The 19,651-nt window shown below is 48.6% G+C and overlaps 1 protein-coding gene across 1 annotated transcript in view; it reads right to left on the bottom strand.

Annotated features, from left to right (window-relative positions):
* MYO18B (myosin XVIIIB) overlaps window positions 1-19,651 on the bottom strand; it is a 232,770-nt gene extending 213,119 nt beyond the window's left edge. The window contains exons 1-3 of the mRNA XM_066370610.1: window positions 19,523-19,651; window positions 8,027-8,177; window positions 6,149-6,307 (exon numbers count right to left, since the gene is read on the bottom strand). Of these exons, the coding sequence (XP_066226707.1) occupies window positions 6,149-6,307; window positions 8,027-8,065 (198 nt within the window). The 5' untranslated portion in view covers window positions 8,066-8,177; window positions 19,523-19,651. The remainder of the gene's footprint in view (window positions 1-6,148; window positions 6,308-8,026; window positions 8,178-19,522) is intronic.

Genomic DNA, 19,651 nt, shown 5'->3' on the forward strand with positions numbered 1-19,651 from the left:
CACACAGACACTTCCCTGCTTCCATGCTCTGTTCACGCTGAGCTTGCTGCCTAGAGTGCCCTTCCCGTCCTTCACTCACCCGTGCTCTTCTCAGCTTTCTATACCCAGCTCAAATGCCACCACCTCTGCAAATCTCTGCCTGGAGACCTCAATCAGAAACTCTCATACAGCCAGGATGCCCCAGAGCAGCTTCGTGCTAGCTCACCATCTGCAGCAGCAACCACATTGTGTGTCCCACGCTAGCACTGAATTGTACCTCTCTCCTGTTTTAGGTGGTGGATGCCTCCAGAGCACAGTCTGTACTCTCCCCTTCATTAAAATGACAATAATAATGATGATCATAGCTGTCATAGATAGATCCCTTGCAATGAGCCCTACAACACCATTATGCAACATTCTACTTAACCCTGGTAAGAACACAGTAAAGGAGCTTCTGAACTTCTCCCCATTCTACAGATAAGGAAGCAAACACAGAGATGTTAGGTGGCCTAATAGCAAAGACAGAATGTAAAAGCCAGGCAGGCTTCTCTGTGTTAAAGCCAGTGGCTGTAACTTCTGCATTTCATGGCCTTCCTTGTCTTTTTAGGGCTCACTGGAGTTTACGGGGAGATTTTTTTTTAAAAAACCTGATGCTTTGGCTCTACTCCCAGAGAACTGATGTAGATCAGTGGTCAGGAACCTTTTTGGCTGAGAGAGCCATGAATGCCACATATTTTAAAATGTAATTCCGTGAGAGCCATACAATATGTTTAACACTAAATACAAGTAAATGTGTACATTTTATGTAAGACCAACACTTTTAAAGTACAGTAAGTCTCTGAATTCTTTTTAATAACGTTGTTATGCTGTTGCTAACCAATGATGAATAAAGTACTTCTTACCATTAATGCGACTTCTGGTGCTGCATGGTTTTGCTGATGGCTTTGTAGTCTGGTTGATATGTGGTGAGGTTAAGCTTCAAGCAGGCGTTGAGACTTCCATCCATTAAACGTAATCGTATGTTGGTCTTAACGTTCTTTAGATGTGAGAAATACTGCTCACATGCATATGTAGAGCCAAACATTGTCAGTACAGCAATACTCACATGCTACAGTGTGTGGTATGTGATGGGAAGCACGTTCCAAGTTTTGACAATCAGCTGGTCCACGGGTTGAAGTTTTTTCATTTCTCCCCACTTGCATTTGCTCGCTAACTCTGCTTGCTGTCATGCAAGTCTTTCCAAATCTTCATTCAGTGACTTGAACTTATTCACCCACATGTCTGAGGCCTTCAGGTCAGCAGCTTGTAGCTCAAAATCTCTGACGGAGACACTGGGGATGTAACTCAGGTCGGTCCTGTCCACTGCAACACTTGTGTGGATGGGTGATGAACTTAAAAAGATGAGTGCACTCATGAAATTCTCCAAAGCGCGCTTTGAATGACTGCAGGAGATTAGATGTGAAGCCCGCTAGCTGCTGGAGATCAAGATGTTGAGCAGGGTCATTTGCTTTACATGAATCTTTAAACTCTCCCAGTTTTTCAAAGTGTAGTCAAGGACCTGTTTCAATGTCGGTGATGAAGAGTTCCAGCTTGTTTTCAAATGCAAACATTGCTTGTTGAAGGGATAAGACTGTATTTCCAACGCCTTGCATTTTCACATTGAACTGGTTCAGATGTTCAGTCATGTCCACAAGATAGTAGAATTTCAGGAGCCACTCAGTGTTAGCTAACTCGGGATGCTTGATGTTTTTCATTTCAAGAAAAGTCCAGATTTCGCTCAGACAAGCCACGAAATGGCTGAGCACCTTCCCTCTTGACAACCAATGCACATTGCTGTGCAGAAGCAGAGCAGGATAATTATTCCCAGCTTCATACAGCAGTGTTTTAAACTGGCAATCATTTCAAGCTCGGGCAACAATAAAGTTGACCATCCAAATGACCAGCGACATCACCTCACCAAGCTGCTTGCCATACATCTGAGCACAAAGCGCCTCCTGATGTAGGATGCAGTGAAAACTTAGGATGGGTCTCTTTTCATGTTCACAAAGAAGCTCTACAAATCCTCTGTTTTTCCCCACTATGCATGGAGCAGCATCAGTACACACTGAAATAAGTTTATCCATCGGTAGATTTTTTTTCTTTAGCGAACTCAGTGAAAGACTTGAATAAATCCTCCCCTCTTGTTGTCTCTTTCATAGGCAAAACAGCAAGACTTTCCTCAGGTAGTGTGTCACTGACAGCATACCTTGCAATCACGCTGAACTGGGATAAATGGCTTACGTCTGTTGACTCATCCAAAGCGAGAGAAAAGAATGGTGCTGCATTTATGTCCTTCACTTGTGTTGCCTCAATTTGATTTGCCATCATGATGGTACGATTGTGAACCATTCTTGCCAACAGAGGCATGTCTTTTATTCGTTTGATTATCTTGTCTTTATCTGAAAAGTCATCAAAAAGTTCATTGGCAACATCAAGCATGAATGTTTTGGCATACTCCTATCTGTGAATGGCTTTCCATTTCTCACAATTGCTAAAGCACCAGCAAAGCTAGCCGAATTCCAGTCACCTTGTTGGGTCCAAACACGGAGTTGCTGCTGACTAGCTTACACTCTGCACAGTAGATCTTGACATGCTTTCTTCCTGCTGTCTCCCGCTGGATATTTTGATGCAAATGTAGTATGGCATGTGTCGAAGTGCCGCTTTATATTTGACTGTTTCATTGATGCAATTTTATCATTGCATATTAGACACACTGCAGAACCTGCTCTCTCTACAAAGGCAAATTCCTCTGTCCATTCCTGCTGAAAAGTACGATATTCCTCATCTTTTTTCTTTTAGCCATCTTCTTCGTAAAATGGGTTTCTGCAATTAGCTAGCTGACTACTTGATTAAAAGAAGGGAAGTGTACTTCCTGACCTCACTACGACCTGTGTACGTTACGCATTATCCAATAAAAATTTGGTGTTGTCCCAGAGGACAGCTGTGATTGGCTCCAGCCACCCGCAACCATGAACATGAGCAGTAGGAAATGAATGGATTGTTATACATGAGAATGTTTTATATTTTTAATGTTATTATTTTTTTTATTAAAGATTTGTCTGTGAGCCAGATGCAGCCATCAAAAGAGCCATAGGTTCCCAACCCCTGATGTAGATGGTCCAGGTTGTGGCCCCCCAGGTGATTCCAACATGCAACCAGGACTAAGAACCCTCACCTTAGAGCCCAGGACCTGTGGCTCAGTCTGACCTTCTGCAGCCGGCAGGACATTGCCTTGGAAAGGGGATTGGCTCCACTTGGCAAATCTCAGCACTGTCTACACCAGTTTTAAAAGTGAGTCAGTGCCTTATTTTTAACCAAACCACTGCAGAGGAGACTTACGGGGGGGAGCAAGTAAAACAACCAGTCCCACCCTCCTTCCCCCACCGCTCCCCAAAGGAAGAGAGTTCATTGGGCAGGAGGGTGGGGGGGGGGGGAGTTCGGATTGATTATCTTTCTTCCATACACACCAAAGCCCTCAGCCCTCTGCAGCTTCCATAGCACATGGGAGAAGCAGCACCTCTAGAAACTCACAGCACATCCATTTTACAGATGAGCAAACTGAGGCCAAGACAGGGGAAGGGATTTGGCCTGAACCACAGAGAGTGCTGAGGCCAAAGCTGGAACCCAGTTCTCCTGACATTCTATACCAGGGGTAGTCAACCTTTTTATACCTACCGCCCACTTTTGTATCTCTGCTAGTAGTAACATTTTCTAACCACCCACCGGTTCCACAGTAATGGTGATTTATAAAGTAGGGAAGTAACTTTACTTTATAAAATTTATAAAGCAGAGTTACAGCAAGTTAAAGCATATAATAATAATTACTTACCAAGTACTTAATGTCGGATTTTTGCTAAGTTTGGCAGAATAAATCTTTATAAAACAACTTACTATAGTTAAATCTATCTTTTTATTTATACTTTGGTTGCTCCACTACTGCCCACCATGAAAGCTGGACCACCCACTAGTGGGCGGTAGGGACCAGGTTGACTACCACTGTTCTATACAGTCTCTCTCTGCCAGAGTATTTTTTGGCCTCTCCCTGTCCCTCGCTGGTTGGCTGGTCCTAGGAACACCAAGTCACCGCCCTGAGCCTCACCTTCCATCCCGGCAAAATGGTGATGGAGCTAATGCTGCTTGCAACAATGATATGAGGACCAAGTGAGACAGAGCTTCTGGGCTGAAGAGAGCATCCCGAGTTATTTACTGATCGGGGCAAGAAAATTAAATTGCCAAGAGCCAGCCATAGCTGTCTGCTTTGCGGAAAGCATGGCCTGAGGCTGCCCTGCTCCACGCTCGGGAGCATCTTGGCCCATGGTCCAGACATCTGTTGTGATTAGAGGCCTGTCTATCCTGCATCTTGGCTCTGAGTCACCATCCCAGCCCAGCGGTGAGTTTGTCCCCAGCTCAGCTCTGCTTCCTCACATGTGCACAGTGATGCCAGCGTGTCCTGAATGCTCCTGGAGCCCTTTCCTCCCCAGGCCTCTGTGACCACCACCTCACTCCCCAAACTGGCCCTTCCCCCAGGCAGCTCACCAGAGCAGGGAACACACAGACTCTCACCTTGGCTCTGCCTTTTTCTGGCCTCATGACCTTGAGCAAGTCTCTTGACCTCTCTCTGAGCCTCAGTCTCCACCTCTGATAAGTGGGTATAATCTGACCACCTCAACACTGCACAGGTTTCACAGAAGCATGTGAGCAGCAAAGTGAACACTGTCCCGTCATAAATGGCACCCAGTAACATTTCAGTGGCACCTGACAACAGCTATGGGGGTTAACTTTGACTCCCACAGAGCCTGTCCTTCCCATTACCCTCCCCTACAAAGGAGTGTGTCAGCAGCTGCTGCTGTTCAGCTGCCGGAGGACTTCTCTGAAGCAGCCAAGTCATTGTAATTGGACAGGTGCAGCCACGCGGGGGCCGGCCCAGCAAACAACAGCTGAAGGGGTGCGGGAGGCAGAGCCAGGATGGCCCCTGGGCTCCAACCAACAGGGGGTCCTGCAGACATCACTGCAGCATCCATCCCACTTCAAGGGGGCACTGGAGACACATGAGGAGATGCCAGTTTTGCCTAACACAGGTAGACTAGTTCCAGAAATACACTATTTGAGCTGGGTTTTGAAGGATGTACACGAGTTCAATAGCTCAAGATAAAAAGAAGAGGAAGAAGAACATTCCTCTCGGTATACTGTGCTCTAAGCCTACCTCCCCAGTGTCTTGCCCCATCATCCTGTCCAGGTTCCCTGGCTAAGGAGCTGGGGGAAGGGACAGAGACAGCACTGGCCACCAACAGGAATAAATCTGCAAGTCCCTAAAGCATAGGCAGTGCATCTCGGCCAACAACTGCAGCTGTGCTATTCAGTATAATTAAGGGTTTTTAGTAGATACCAACCAATCAGAAGGGAAGCCAGCTGGAGCAGGGCACTGAAGTCCCGACCTGTGCCACGCAGTAACCCTTTAATCACTGGGCTGTGGCCATTCCGAGAGACTAAGGGAAGGTCCCCAGGTAAGTATAACAGCTGGGTGGTCCTTGGGGGGTTTGGGGCCATGAAAAGGCTTCAATATTTTAACAACCAATACAGCTATCACCAGCAAGTACCAACTGAATATCTTTCCTGCCCACATTAAATTGAGCTAACATACACCTTGAGCTAATACCTAGGTTTCACTTTCTGCAAAAGCAGAATCAGATGATGCCCACAATCATACATACATCAACTAATACCACTCATTCATTCATTAAACAAACATGCTGAACACTCTCTATGGACAAAGTACGAACAGAGCTACTCAAGATACAAAGTTGAATGAGACAGACAGTTGTTGCTCTTGAGGAATTCCTAGTCAAATAAATCAGACGATCAAGTAATAACTATGCCGACCACAATTAAGACAGGCACAGAGGGTGCAGTGGGGATCAGAGGAAGGAAGGTGATGGGAGAGCTTCCCAAAAATGTACTATGTAAGCTGGGTTTTGAAGGATGCAGAGGAGTTCAACAGGTCAAACTAAAAATAGGAAAAAGTAGGGGTAGCAGAAGCAAAGGCACAATGGCAGGTGACCCAAAGGAGGCTCCCAGGACAGGGTGGTGGGTACTGACAGGCACCTGGCCCCCTTCCTTCAGGGCCTCTTACCTCTTGCTCGGGAGAGGCGAGCACTGCCTCTTTCTTTTTCCTTGCTTCCTTGGACTCTTTCTCAGTCTCCCGGACCAGCTGCCTAATGAAGCCGCCTGGGATGACAGAGAAAAGGGGAGGGGGCGAGGATGGTGGCGGGCTCTTGTCCTCTTCCCGAATCTGTTTTTGCAGAAGCAAGAAAGAAAAGAGCTCAGTGATTGAACCATCAGGGGCAGGTTGCCCTTTAATTTGCAAAGAAGCCTGGGAGGGGGCCAAGGTGGACATATATGACCAAGCCCATGTAGGAGAGGCCAGGGCAAAGCAGGGGAGGCTCGGCAGGGAACCGGGAGTGGACAACGTGTGACAGTGGAATGTATGAGCAGCAGAGGTTACTCCAGCCAATGTGATTTCTGCCTGGACTGAGTTTCCGCATAATAGGAATTTGGACGGTCAAGGCCACGGGTTCTCTTCCTTGAGGTCGGACAGACCCAACTCTAAAAGGACCTCTCCAAAAGGAGCTTTCCTAGTTTGCAGAAGGGGCTGGATCACAGGGAACCATCCAGTTTGTATTTAATAGATTAATCAATTAATTAATCACATAACCACTTAACTGTGTCAGGAACAAAGCAAAGTAGGGAAAGGCTCGCAGCCATGACTTCAGCCGTGACCCTGTGCTGTGGCTTCTTATTGGGCCCTAAACAAGGACCTGGGCAGCCAGGGGCTCCTCAACACCAGGCCCTAACGCTGGCAGGCTGGACACCAGCATTTTACCCAGAAACATGGCCCAGACCAGAGTTGACTGGCATTGGGGTGCAGTTAAGGCCACTTCCTTGGCCACTGCAACCTTGGGGGCTGAGGTACGGGGACTGGCCCTGGCCCCTGGGTTGTGTCTTTAACCAGTATTACTGTGACAGCTCACAAGGAAATAAAAATCTTTCTGTAGAAGAGCTACACACTGGTTTAAAATAAGCTCCTTATCAAAGTCCCCTGCATGTGGCTGGCAAAGACGTGACCTCTGCAGCCCAGCTCATAAACAGGGACTCCAAGGAAGATCAGGCCGGGACACAAAGCAGAGGCCATAGGATAAGGTTGTCGATGCAGACAGTTGCCCAGTTAGAGAAGCAGGGGACACGTGAGGCTGAGCTCACGCTTACACCACACCTCTCCCTCTCTGTGCAGGCTGAAACCCATGTGAGTGTCATTCTTAAGGCACACTCAGCTGGTGCAAACGCTGCTTCTTTCAGGAATATTCTCAATACTACACTTGATCAGTCAGGGAGGGGGGGGCAGCAGCCAGACAGGAGGTTCCCCCCACCCAGCCCCTCGGCTCCCAGTCATCCAGCCCCAAGCATGAGGGTGGGATGAGGGGTGGAGGAGATAGCAGTCATCAGAGAAAGAGGCAGCCCTTCCGGGTGTCTTGTAAGAAATACAAAAGAGAGAAGAGGGATAACTGGGGAGAAGGGCCCCTTTCCAGTTTCCCATGGTGACAAAGGCAGAATCCAGAGACACCCATTCCCATGGCACAAGCCTGGCAGCCAGCAGCTCCGTCTCTGCCCCACCACCCACACTCTTCCTCCCACACCAGCTCCTGTGTTCATCAAAACTGCCATGAGGGTGGAGACGGGACAGCTGGTCTAGCCCCCTTCCCCCACTGCCAGCTGAGGAACAGGAATGAGGAGACAGTCCTGCATGGAATCGAGGGCGTGGTCACTAGTGACCGGCTGGGTGGGACAGGTCAAGGCTAAGCCAGCCGGCTGCGGCTGGGAGAAGATGGAAGGTGGGACTGGACGTGCTATATTGAGGCACTGGATGTCACTCTGCCCAAGGTGGGAGGGCAGCCTGGGCCGTCCATGCTGTGATGGGCACTACAGCTGCAGCCCGAGCCCCGGCGTTACTTTCCTTCTGCTCCCACAGGGCGAGGCGTGACGAGATGGCCATGCTGAGACAGTGCTGGGGCCAGCGGATGGGATGAGATGAGATGGAGCTCTCTGAGACAGCACGGAATGGGCTACAGACACACACAGCACACCAGGTGGATGGACACAGGCTGCTACAGACACGTGGTAGGAGGAGAAGAGAGAGACAGGTTAGCTCACAGACACCGCCCCACTCCTACCCCCACCAATGCTACACAGCCAGGCACCGCCAGTCCTGTGCGCCTGGGAAGAATATGGTCAGACAGAGGCAGCTGCTGGCTATGAAGCGGACAGTGCCCTGAAATCCTCTTCCTCTTGACCCCGCATGGTAACTTTTTTTTTTTTTTTTTTTTTTTTTTTTTTTTTTTTTTTTTTGCATTTTTCTGTAGCTGGTAACAGGGAGAGACAACCAGACAGACTCCCGCATGCGCCCGACCGGGATCCACCCGGCACGCCCACCATGGGGCGACGCTCTGCCCACCAGGGGGCGATGCTCTGCCCATCCTGGGTGTCGCCATGTTGCGACCAGAGCCACTCTAGCGCCTGGAGCAGAGGCCACAGAGCCATCCCCAGCGCCCGGGCCATCTTTGCTCCAATGGAGCCTTGGCTGCGGGAGGGGAAGAGAGAGACAGAGAGGAAGGCGCGGCGGAGGGGTGGAGAAGCAAATGGGCGCTTCTCCTGTGTGCCCTGGCCGGGAATCGAACCCGGGTCCTCCGCACGCTAGGCCGACGCTCTACCGCTGAGCCAACCAGCCAGGGCTAATTGAAATATAACACACAATCAGAAAGGTACACGATCATAAGTGTCCATAGCTTAACAGCTCTCACATAAACAACATACCTATATACCCAGCACTCTTGTCATATTATTTTTTTACTCTTCTATTTTATGTATTATTCTATTTTATTTTATCATTTTCTTTTATTTTTAAATTTTTTAAATATTTTATTTTAAACTATATTACAAATAATTTTGATTAAATGATTAAAAATAAATTTTAATTAAATAAAATATAAAACATTGGTAGTAATTATAATTTGTTAAAAATATTTATAGTCAAATACAATTTGAGTTAAAATATTATTTAAGTAGAATTGTGCACCTGAAACTGGTATAATTTTGTTAACCAGTGTCACTCCAATAAATTCAGTTAAAAAAAGAAAAAGGAAAGTAAAAGTGGAATCAGGTTGGAAAATAAAATATTATTTTATTTAGAAGTTCAAAGACTGGAGAATCTAATCTATGGTGATGGAGGTCAGAAAAGTGTTAGCTCGGTTTGGGAAGGGGCACCAGGGGACCTCCTGAGGTGATGGACATGTCCTATAGAGTTTCTAAATAAAGTTTTTTAAGAATAAAAATAAAGAAATGTCCTGTATCTTGATCTAGGGGATGACTACACAAAACAGCTTATGTAAATATCCATCTACCTGTACAATTAAGATTGAATATTTTACTCTATGTAAATCAAATCTCCATTCAAAACGTAAACAGGCCACAGCCAGCCCCCTTGACCCTCCCTCATGCCTCCTTCTAGTGACTGTTCCCCCAAGGACAGCCACCACCCTGACTTATGATACCATAAAACAGTGCCTTTCCCATTTGTGAGGGAGAAGCTGGCTGCACAGGTTGACTATGCAAATGAGGAAAGGGTCACTTGGATTAAGGCAATTCATTGACCCAGCACTCTGGGGGGACAATGTGGCTTATTTAGCATCCTATGGCGAGCAGTATCAAATGTTCATAACTTTTGGCCTAAAAAAGTCCTCTTCTGAAAACGAGTTTGAGGAAGTAATCCTAAACCAGAAAATGTCATCACTGTGCTGACTGTAGTGCCAAAAAAGTAAATAAATAAAGACACAACCCAAGTGTCCAATAACTAGAGAATGTCAAATAAATTAAAGCCTATCTAACTCAAAGACATATTATGAATTCACTGAAAGGGTATCTAGGAAACATGTTAAGATAGCTATATTGGGGTATAAACACTATTCCAGGCATAAAATTTGCCCATTTTAACTACGTAATTTGATGATTTTTGACAAATGTAGTCTTAAAAATAAATGTAGAAGATTTTTGCAACCATCTCCACAATCCCATCACCCCCAAAAGACCCTTCACGTCCATGTGAATGAAGTCACTCACTGTTCCCACCCTCAGCCCCAGGCAACCAGTCTTGGACTTTCTCCTGCGATAGCCTGCCCTTTCTGGGCATTTGATATAAATGGGATCAGAAAGTGCGTCTGGCTCCTTTCATTTTGCATGATGTTTCTGAGGTTCATCAACATTGTCGTCTACATCAGTGCTCAAGCCTTTCTGTGTTGCTAAACAGTGTTCTATTGTATGAAGGGGCCACATCTCTGGCTCTCCATTCACCAGTTGATGGACACTTGGGTTGTGTCCAATGTGGGCCCATTATGAATAATGCTGCTAGAAACAGTCCTGGAAATCTTAGTGTGCCCATCTGCTTCCACTTCCTTTAGGCAGATTCTGAAGAGTGGCATGGCGAGGTCACAGGATGACTTTATGTTTATGACTTGTTGGGAAAGGGCCAGCTGGTTTTCCAAAGTGGCTGCACTATTTCCCACCCAACCTGCAGGGCAGGAGGCTTGCAGGAAGCATCGGAAGTAACTTGAGGAAGGTGGGGAGTTCTTGTTGCCTTATAACGAAGAAAAGCACAGTGCAAAACTGCACACACAAAAACCATACAAAATGTGCAAATAAACAACCAAGATCTTGGAATAAGTCTCTTTCCTCTCTCCCTTGTAACTCAGAGGGCATTGTCCCTCAAGATCCCTCCCAGCCCCCTTTTAGAAGACGCCACCCCACTCCTCGCTGTCAGAGTCACTGTCATCCAAGAGTGCTGGAACGCTTTTCAGCCTCTGAGTTACCACTTTCATGACTTAGGCATACAGAGATGCCTTCCGCAGCGTTCAAAGCGCACCCTCTTCACGCAGGGACGACAGCACATCCCGGAAGCTGGTGAAGCGGCCCTGGCAGGACCCCAGGGCATGTTAAAATCAGTTCTCATCTCTCGAGAACTCACTGTGTGCATCCCTTCCCAACTCTGCGCCTGGTGGTGCCCCGTTAGCAGCTTATAACCGCCTGCTGGGCAGTTTTTACTCAAGGAGCTGGCCGTCAAACGTTTATCAGGACAACACTAGCTGAGACCACAGCACTCCGACAGAGCCTAGCGTGGAGGGAATCTCAAGATCCAAAAATCCAAGAAGCTTTCAGCTCTGATGAGGTCACATGCGCCATGAGAAAACCCTGGAAACGTGTCCAAGTGCAAACAGCCATGTTGCTTGGCTTAAGGAAAAGCCCCACAATGTGGGCTCTTCGGCCTGCAAAGGCATGGGAGAGGAAAATGATCTGCAGAAGGCCAGATCTCTGGGGAAAGGGGCTACAGGAGAGGAGGAAGCCAAAGACCCTTCCCCACTCACCCCCCTGGGAAGCACGGGAGCCGCAGAGTGCCGGCACAGCCAGAATCCACCTACGCGCCTGGGGAGCGGAGCCCGGGTTATGAATAGGCCTGACGTGAGGTGGCTGCCCTGGCCTCAGCCCCCCTTCCCATCCAGCCCAGGCCTGGCTTGGTCAGTGGCTGCTTCCCAAGAATCACCCTCAGCTTCAAGGCTCCAGAGGGGGGAGTCCTGGCTGTCCGTCCAGGCTGTCCTCAGCCGGGCCTGCGGGCCGTTCCCAGAGGACATGGATGGCAGTGAGAAGGAGCTCACTGTCTGTCCTTCACTCCCCGCATCCTGTCCCTCAGAGGCGCCAGGCCAGCCCCACTGACCCCGGGGCCCAGAGCCAAGCCTACCGGGCAGCTTTGTCAAGCCTTAATTTAAGCAAGTGTTCTTACCACCACACTCCCTTCCAGACCTGAAATTCACACCTGCCTCATCAGCTGCTGTTTTAAGCCCATGAGGAGGCCCCAGAAGCTCAGAATTCATGGTATAAAGTCTTGAGTCTCCCCTAAAGGGTGAGGGAGGCTGGTGAAAGGAAAGGCAACCCCAGGGACAGCTTGAAACCATTTTCCACACACACATGCTGGATGTGAGTGACCCCATGGGACCCTCAAGGCTTTCCCGTCACCCACCTAGTGGCCAGTACTGACACAGTGGCCAGTCCTGCAGGGACCTCACCTGTCTCATAGAACAAATTGCCAAGTCTTTATAGAGGCCTCCAGGCCCTCATGACCACCTGCCTTCACGCCTCTCTCCCTTGCCTCTCCACTTCAGTGACACCGACCTCCTGGTTGCAACCTTCCATACAGGTTTCCAACCTCAAGGCTTTATACATGCTGTTCCCTCTGCTTCGAATGCTTTTCCTTGTGCATGGCTCACATCTCCACCTCCTTCAAGTCTTTGCTCAGAATCACCTTCTCAGTGATTCCTCCTTTGCCATCCTATTTAAATCGCAGCATCGCCCTTCACCCCTCCCACCCTATTCTAGGACTCCCTGCAGCATTTAATCACTGTCTTTCATGCTATGTATTTTGTTTGTTTGTTTGTTTAGTTTGACTCTCCCTGCTAAACATGGCCTAAGGGGCACAATTTCCATTTGTTCTGTTGAGCCCAGAACACATTCTTATCGCTTAACAAATATTTGTTGAATGGATGAGTGAATGATCAAATATATTAATAATTAGGAGTGACACTGAGAAGGGACAGAGAAGGTAGTTGGCAGCAAGTCAGTGGCAGGGATTTCTGATGTCCTCTTGTGCTGTCTGCATTTGCACATAGGGGACCACATGTTATCATGAGTCAAGTTCCTGTCCTGCCACCATATTACCCTGTGGGACCCTAGGAAGTTCTCTGAGCCTCAGTTTTCTCAGCTGTTAAGTGGGAGGAGGACACTCACATACTAAGCAGGTGTTTGAGCACTGTTAACTACTCTGAATCACTATTTTCATTTGACACCATGGTCGAAGCTGCATAGAGACCCATCCCAGAGTGATTCACTGACATTAGGGAGAACCTCCTATGTGCCAAGCACTGAGATAGCTCCTTACCCCTAAATTGTTCCTAGCCCCCTTAAATTCCTCCTGGACCTGGAATTCTCTTAAAAATCTGTTGTCACATTTAATTCTCAAGACAGCAGCACCACATGGCTTTCATCACTCCCATTAAGCAGACAGTGACTCAGAAAAGTTGAGGTACTTATCTAATCTCAAGTCACCCAGCAAGGTCAAGCTGAGACCCACCCACAGGTGTGCCTGGCTCCTCCCAGGCATGCTCAGTTCCACGCTGGTGATAATAGGAGAAGGCCAATCTGGGGCCTCCGGGGTGGGGCTTGGAGGCAACCCGAGTCCTCGTGGCATGTTGTAGAACCTTAGGAAATTAGCTCAAGTAGGTACATTCATGAGTGGGGACGGGTGTGCACTGATATTTACTTATTATCTGTTTGGTGTTAGTCATGGGGCTGAGTGTGTCATAGTTTGGAGATGGGGGTTCAAGTCGCTCAAGGTCACACAGGAGTGAGTGCAGGTGACCTGGATGCCTAAATTCCTACTCCTGCTGGGCCATGAGATCTCCACCCTCCTATCCAGGAAGGGAGGCAACAAAGCAGATCTATCGATAATAGTACCACTAAGATCCCTGCATTGCCCTGTACCGAGAACTTAACATATCGTGTCACTTGCTCTTCCCAGCTGCCCACTTACAGGGGGGATTCTGTGAGTAGCCCCATCTCAGGAGACTCAGGCAGGGTGGGAGCCTTGCTCCCACACAGGTAATGGTGGAGCTGCCTCTGGACCCAGTTGGTCTGACTTCAGAGGCTGTGCTCATGGCCGTTAGAGCACATGGGCCTCCCAGCGTTGACTCTGTCACTGTCCGGCCCATAGCATCTACTCAACAAAAGCTATATTCTTTTCTCATATCCTCCATCTTCATCAGTCTGCTGAGCCACCTCCTCCATGACACCTTCCCTGAGAGTTCCAGCCCAAGTCACCCTTGCAGCTTCCTGTCTCCTCCACCCAACCACCCCCATCACCTGACTCTGCTCTGCTGGCCACATGTCTTAGGGCACTATGGGGTCCTTCCTCATTTCAGTTTTCTCTTAGAATTCTGTCTTGCCCACAGTTTGGCCATGAGTGTGTTTAGTCCCCCAGCTAGCTCACAAGGTACGTGGGGACAGGCACAAGGGGCTGGCCACAGTGAGGACAAATGTGGAGCAGGATGCTCAGCCATTATCAGCTGCTGCCCAGCATCATGTCTCTCTGATGTCATATTGGAAGCCAGGCACACAGGGATGGGAAGACAGTGGGGAGAGGAAGATGCCGGAAGAGTGGACAAGACTGCCTTCCAAACCTGAGCTGTGTGTCTTCTGTTTGCCCTTCAGACACATCCTCCATCTCTTCTACCTTCTGACTCCTAGGTGGGTGCAGCTAATGGGGTTCACCCGCCAGCAGGGATCAGAGGGCATCCGTGTTCCCAGCCCGGCCCTGCTGGGCGGCCATAGGTTGGCTACCTCCCTGCGCCACAGGTACCTTCAGGGAGCCCCAGCCACCCGCCACCCTCTCCTGTTCTGGCAGCAGCTCCCTCCCCCGCCTCTGTAGTCCCAGAGAAAGTAACGGCTCCCACGGCTGCAAGTCAGCATGCTACACCATTGTCTGATGGAGGGGTCAACAGATTTTTTTCTGTAAAGAGCTAGATAAAAGAAGCCCCCCTCCTTCCTTCTTTAGCCCATTCTGTGCTCTGGAGGGCTGACCACTAGCGTTGTGACCTCCAGGGCTCCCTTGGTCTGGTTAGTGTCTGAGAATTCAGCTCAATTCTGACACTAGCTACAGGGAGAGAGCACTGGATTCCACAAATGAAGAGCTCCGTCTCACTAGACCATCCTCCACTGCAGACGCCAACTGCAAATCCAGGTTGCTACCTGCGCTTTTGCCCAGCCGACCAGCTACACCGGCAACAGCAAGTCCAGGTTGCTACCCACACAGTAGTTCCCCCTTATCCATGGGGGATACATTCCAAGACCCCCGGTGGATCCCTAAAACTATGGAGAGTACCAAATAGTATACACACAGACTATTTTTTCTCATACATACATGCCTTTCCATGGGAAATATTTTACTACTTTTCTTTGGCTAACCTGAATGACCAGCATTGTTGTTCTTGAGCTTTGGGGACATTACTAAGTAAAATAAGGGTGACCTGAACACAAGCACTGAGATACTTCCGAGACAGCAGCTCCCGGTAACTGTGCAGCTACTACCTGAGGAACCGGGCAAAGGGGGGACGGAGCGGAACTTTGAGAGACTGCCTCTGCTGACATTATATCGCAAGATTGGAGCACACAAGATGTCACAAGACTCAGCCCGGTGTTGCATTTAAACTTATAAATTGTTTATCTCTGGAACTTTCCATTTAACATTTTCGAACTACAGGTGACCTGGAGTTATTTAAATCTTATAAAGTGACACCACAGATCAGAGGGGATTTACTGAACATCTCTGGCCAACCAGCTCTAAGTCAGAGGCTCCTGGGACCCTTTCCTTAGGGGTTAATTTTCTAGAAAAGCTCTCGTTACTCAGAGAAATGATGCATACTAGACCACCAGTTTGTTATATATGAATAGAACTTTGGAAGAGCCAGATGTTAGAGAGGCATAGGGCAAAGTATGGGGAAAGAGTGCTTCGAACAATAAATTATAGAACAATAATAGAACTAAGAAAGTGAGCCGATCCACTTCGATGGAAAAACAAAAATTCCTGGACCCATCAGCCATTCAGCAGCTCTTGGGCAAGTCATAAACCTCTCTGATTCTCCCTTTCCTCCTCCATAACACTGGAACTGTGTCACCCACTTCATTATCCATGGATTAAACCAGGGGCCCCCAAACTTTTTACACAGGGGGCCAGTTCACTGTCCCTCAGACCGTTGGAGGGCCGGACTATAAAAAAAACTATGAACAAATCCCTATGCACACTGCACATATCTTATTTTAAAGTAAAAAAACAAAACGGGAATAAATACAATATTTAAAATAAAGAACAAGTAAATTTAAATCAACAAACTGACCAGTATTTCAATGGGAACTATGGGCCTGCTTTTGGCTAATGAGATGGTCAATGTGCTCCTCTCACTGACCACCAATGAAAGAGGTGCCCCTTCTGGAAGTGCGGTGGGGCCGGATAAATAGCCTCAGGGGGCCATAGTTTGGGGACCCCTGGATTAAACAAAGTAATGGGTGTGAATAGGTTTGTGTTATCTGTCCCTGTGCAACAGTGTTGTGTAATTTATTATCTTAGTTCATGTTGCTTGTTAGATTAGGATACATAGACAAGTCTTTAGCAGAAATGCACCTGGTCCCAGTATCATTTTCAGTCTCCATGACCTTAAGTCACTGAAGTCTCTAAATCTCACTTCCTGACCTGTGAAATGGGGCTAGTAACTTCTGTTCGCACTCACAAGAATAACCAGCATGAATGAGACATTTCATCCCATCGGGCAACACTCTCTCTCTCTCTCTCTCTCTCTTCTCTCAAGTCAACAATGAATCCAGTTGCCCTCCATGAAATTGAAACTCAAACCCCAGCTGGTATCCAGCACAGCTGAAAATGCACTCAGTCTTTCATGGGCGGACAGAAATTCCCTCGGGACCCTGGACCTTGACATTCCTGCCTTGCCGAGTGTGCATCGTGGCTGTGTATTGAGTAAACCCATGCAGCCGATTCTCAAGGATCTTTCCTGCCATGCCAGAAACTATAGTTCTTTAAAAAGTAATCAGGGAGAGAGGCTCAGTAGGAAGCAGAGCAGAAAAAGAAAATTACAGAGACGCGTGAATCATGCCCCAGAGGGAGTTGTTCATAGGAAGTTATGTAATCCTTTCCTTTGAGGTTTGGAGAATGATGGTAGAAAAGGTTTTGGGGGTGGGGTAAACTGGGGAAATGGGGTCACTATTCCTAAAATGGGGAGCCCACAGGGCTCTCTAAGTGCCAGCCTCGAAGGCAGGGGCCGTTCTTAGCCCAGTGCCATCATAACAAGGTGGTATGTCCTTGAGCAAGTTGCCTCCCCTCTCTGTGACCCAGCTGCCCTGTCTGTTCACAGAGGGGCTTGGATCTGACAATACCCTTCAAGCTTGCCTCAAACCCACGTTCTGCATTTTTCAGATAATTCCATTTCATGGCATTTGAGCATCCAGGGTACCGTGAAAATACTCAGTGGCGCTTAATACACATCATGAAGTGGAAGAAGCCAATCTGTAAAAGCGACAGGCTCTATGATCCCCAGTGTAGAACATTCTGGAAAAGGTACAACCGTGAAGACAGTAAAAAGATCATTGGTTGCCACAGTTTAGGGAGGGAGGGGAGGGAAGAGTAGGCAGAGCACAGAGGATTTTTAGGGCAGTGACACTATTGGATATGAGACTACAATGATGGATACGTGTCATTATACATTTGTCCAAACCCGCAAGATGTACACCAAACCACCAAAGAGTGATCCCTGATGTAAACTCTGGGCTTTGGGGGACTACGATGTGCATGTTCATCAGCTGTGACGAATGCACCACTCTGATGGGGGTGTTGAAACGGGGAGCTGTGCCTGTGTGAGGGCAGGGGTATATGGGAAATCCCTGTATCTTCCCCTCCATTTAGCTGTGAGCCTAAAACTGCTCTAAAAAACAAAGTTTATCAATTAAAAAAAATTAAGGACATGCCATACACCACAGCAACTAACGAGCTGCTTAACCTGGACCACTCAGACACGGTTTCTATCTGCTAGGTACAGCAGGACCCGGTGGAGGGCTATCTCATGGCGGTCTTGCAGAGGCCCAGGCAGAGTTTCTGTTCCTTTGATGGCAAGAGAAGTTTCTGCTTAGCTTTTGGGCCTTCTTTTCTTATCTCAAAATGCCACCAGAAGGGCTTGATCTTTCCCCCTGTGACATTTTGCCATAATCAGGCCCTAATAAAACACCCTGTTTGTGTAATGACCCGATGATCTCGGGCAAGGTGGGCGCTAAGCCGCCGCCCTCTGTGGCTGTACTGGCCCAGGGCCCCGACGCTGGTGGGCACCAGAACCGAACGTGAGGTTTTAAGTCTGCAAATTACCAGGCTCACACCTAGACGGTTTAGTAGTTCTGAGATGCACCTGGTAATCTGCATTTCAGAAGGCCCTGGGTGAGGCAGACGCAGGTAGTCAAGGACCTGCACTTGGGAGAGCATGGCTCTGGTGTTGAACCCTGGAAGACACCTCTGCGGTGGTCTGGCCCCACCCCCTCAGGTGGGGAAGGATTTGTCCAAGGTCACAGAGAGGTCACAGCAGAGCCCAAACTAGGCTGGCTACTCAAGGTGACCAGGCCTGTGTGCAGATGGCACCAAATAGCTATTAATTGGTGACACAGAGACCCTCAAACATGGGGAGACCAGGAGGTTCCCCTCCTGCACCTGCTCCTCCTCCCCACTTCCTCTCTGTCATTATTTTCTAGCGCTCATCCTCAGCCTACACCACCCAGGCCCTCCACCCAGCCCACCCTGGACAAACTGCCCAGAGACAGGAGATGAAGACCCTGGTCAGTAGCAGAGACAGTCCCCACGGAACCACCATCCTGTCGGGCCCGGCTGGGATCCTCAGCCTCCAGGAGCCGGTGCCCTGAGCCAGGCAGGCATCTTCCTGGCTGGCCACAAAGTGAAAGTAGCAGCCCAGTTTTCTGGGTCCCGTGGGACAGAAACTCAGTCCCCTGCCGGGTCAAGGCCAGTCTGGGCACTTGGGACCCGGGGCCCTTTTCCCATCTGGCCACCAGAACAGGAAAGCTGCACTCAGGCAGTGGCTCCGAGCCTGCGGCTGGCGAGGTCCTCCTGACTCCGGACCCCTTTCTGTCCCCTCCACCGCCACCACCGAGGCCTGTGAAACGTCTCCATTCAAAGAGAAGCCTGGGAACAGGTTGCGCCGGAGAAAACACCTCCTCTAGGACGGAGGACCAAGTCAGCACCACATGAAATTCAAACCGTGGTCCATGCACCGCCATTCCCCCTCCCCCACGGCGCACATGGCTTCCTTTGGAATAAAAAAAAAAAAAATCATTAGCATTAAGGCTTATTATCCTCAACAGGGTTGGAAAGATGAAAGAGGAAGAGTTTGGCTCCCTGACCATAAACTGACAACCAGAAATCACTGGTAGTTGATGAAAGTAAGAACCCTGAGGTCTGCCGGCTAAGATTCTACCGTGGAGGTCATCTCATGACTCTAAACATATTTTTAAAAATTATTAGCAAACAGCTGGGTCCCAACAAGGGTAGTAATCCTTAAAAGAGTCTACACCCCAGCACTTTGTTCTAAAATTCTTCCACCACAAAATGCTCTTGTTTTCTAACTAAGAGAGTGACGGGCAGAGAAGGCCGCGGAGCTTGTCCACACCAGAAAGGCCTAAAATAGACCGAAAGGCTGGAGGCCTGCCGCCACGGCCCCCAAAAACACATTCTGGAAGATTAAAACTTGCTGATCAGCTCCTAAGGTCCCCATCGTAAAACCCAGGCTGACAATACCTTGTCCACGCGAGGCCACAGGTCACAGGAATCACTCCCGCCCAAAAGGTCTCCCCAGGTGGCCACGCAGAGACCCCAGCAAGCTGGCAAAGCTGGGGTGAAGGAAGGACAAATGTCACAGGCACCCCT

This window comes from Saccopteryx leptura, chromosome 2 (genome assembly GCF_036850995.1).
Source record: "Saccopteryx leptura isolate mSacLep1 chromosome 2, mSacLep1_pri_phased_curated, whole genome shotgun sequence".
NCBI classification, from domain to species: Eukaryota; Metazoa; Chordata; class Mammalia; order Chiroptera; family Emballonuridae; genus Saccopteryx; species Saccopteryx leptura.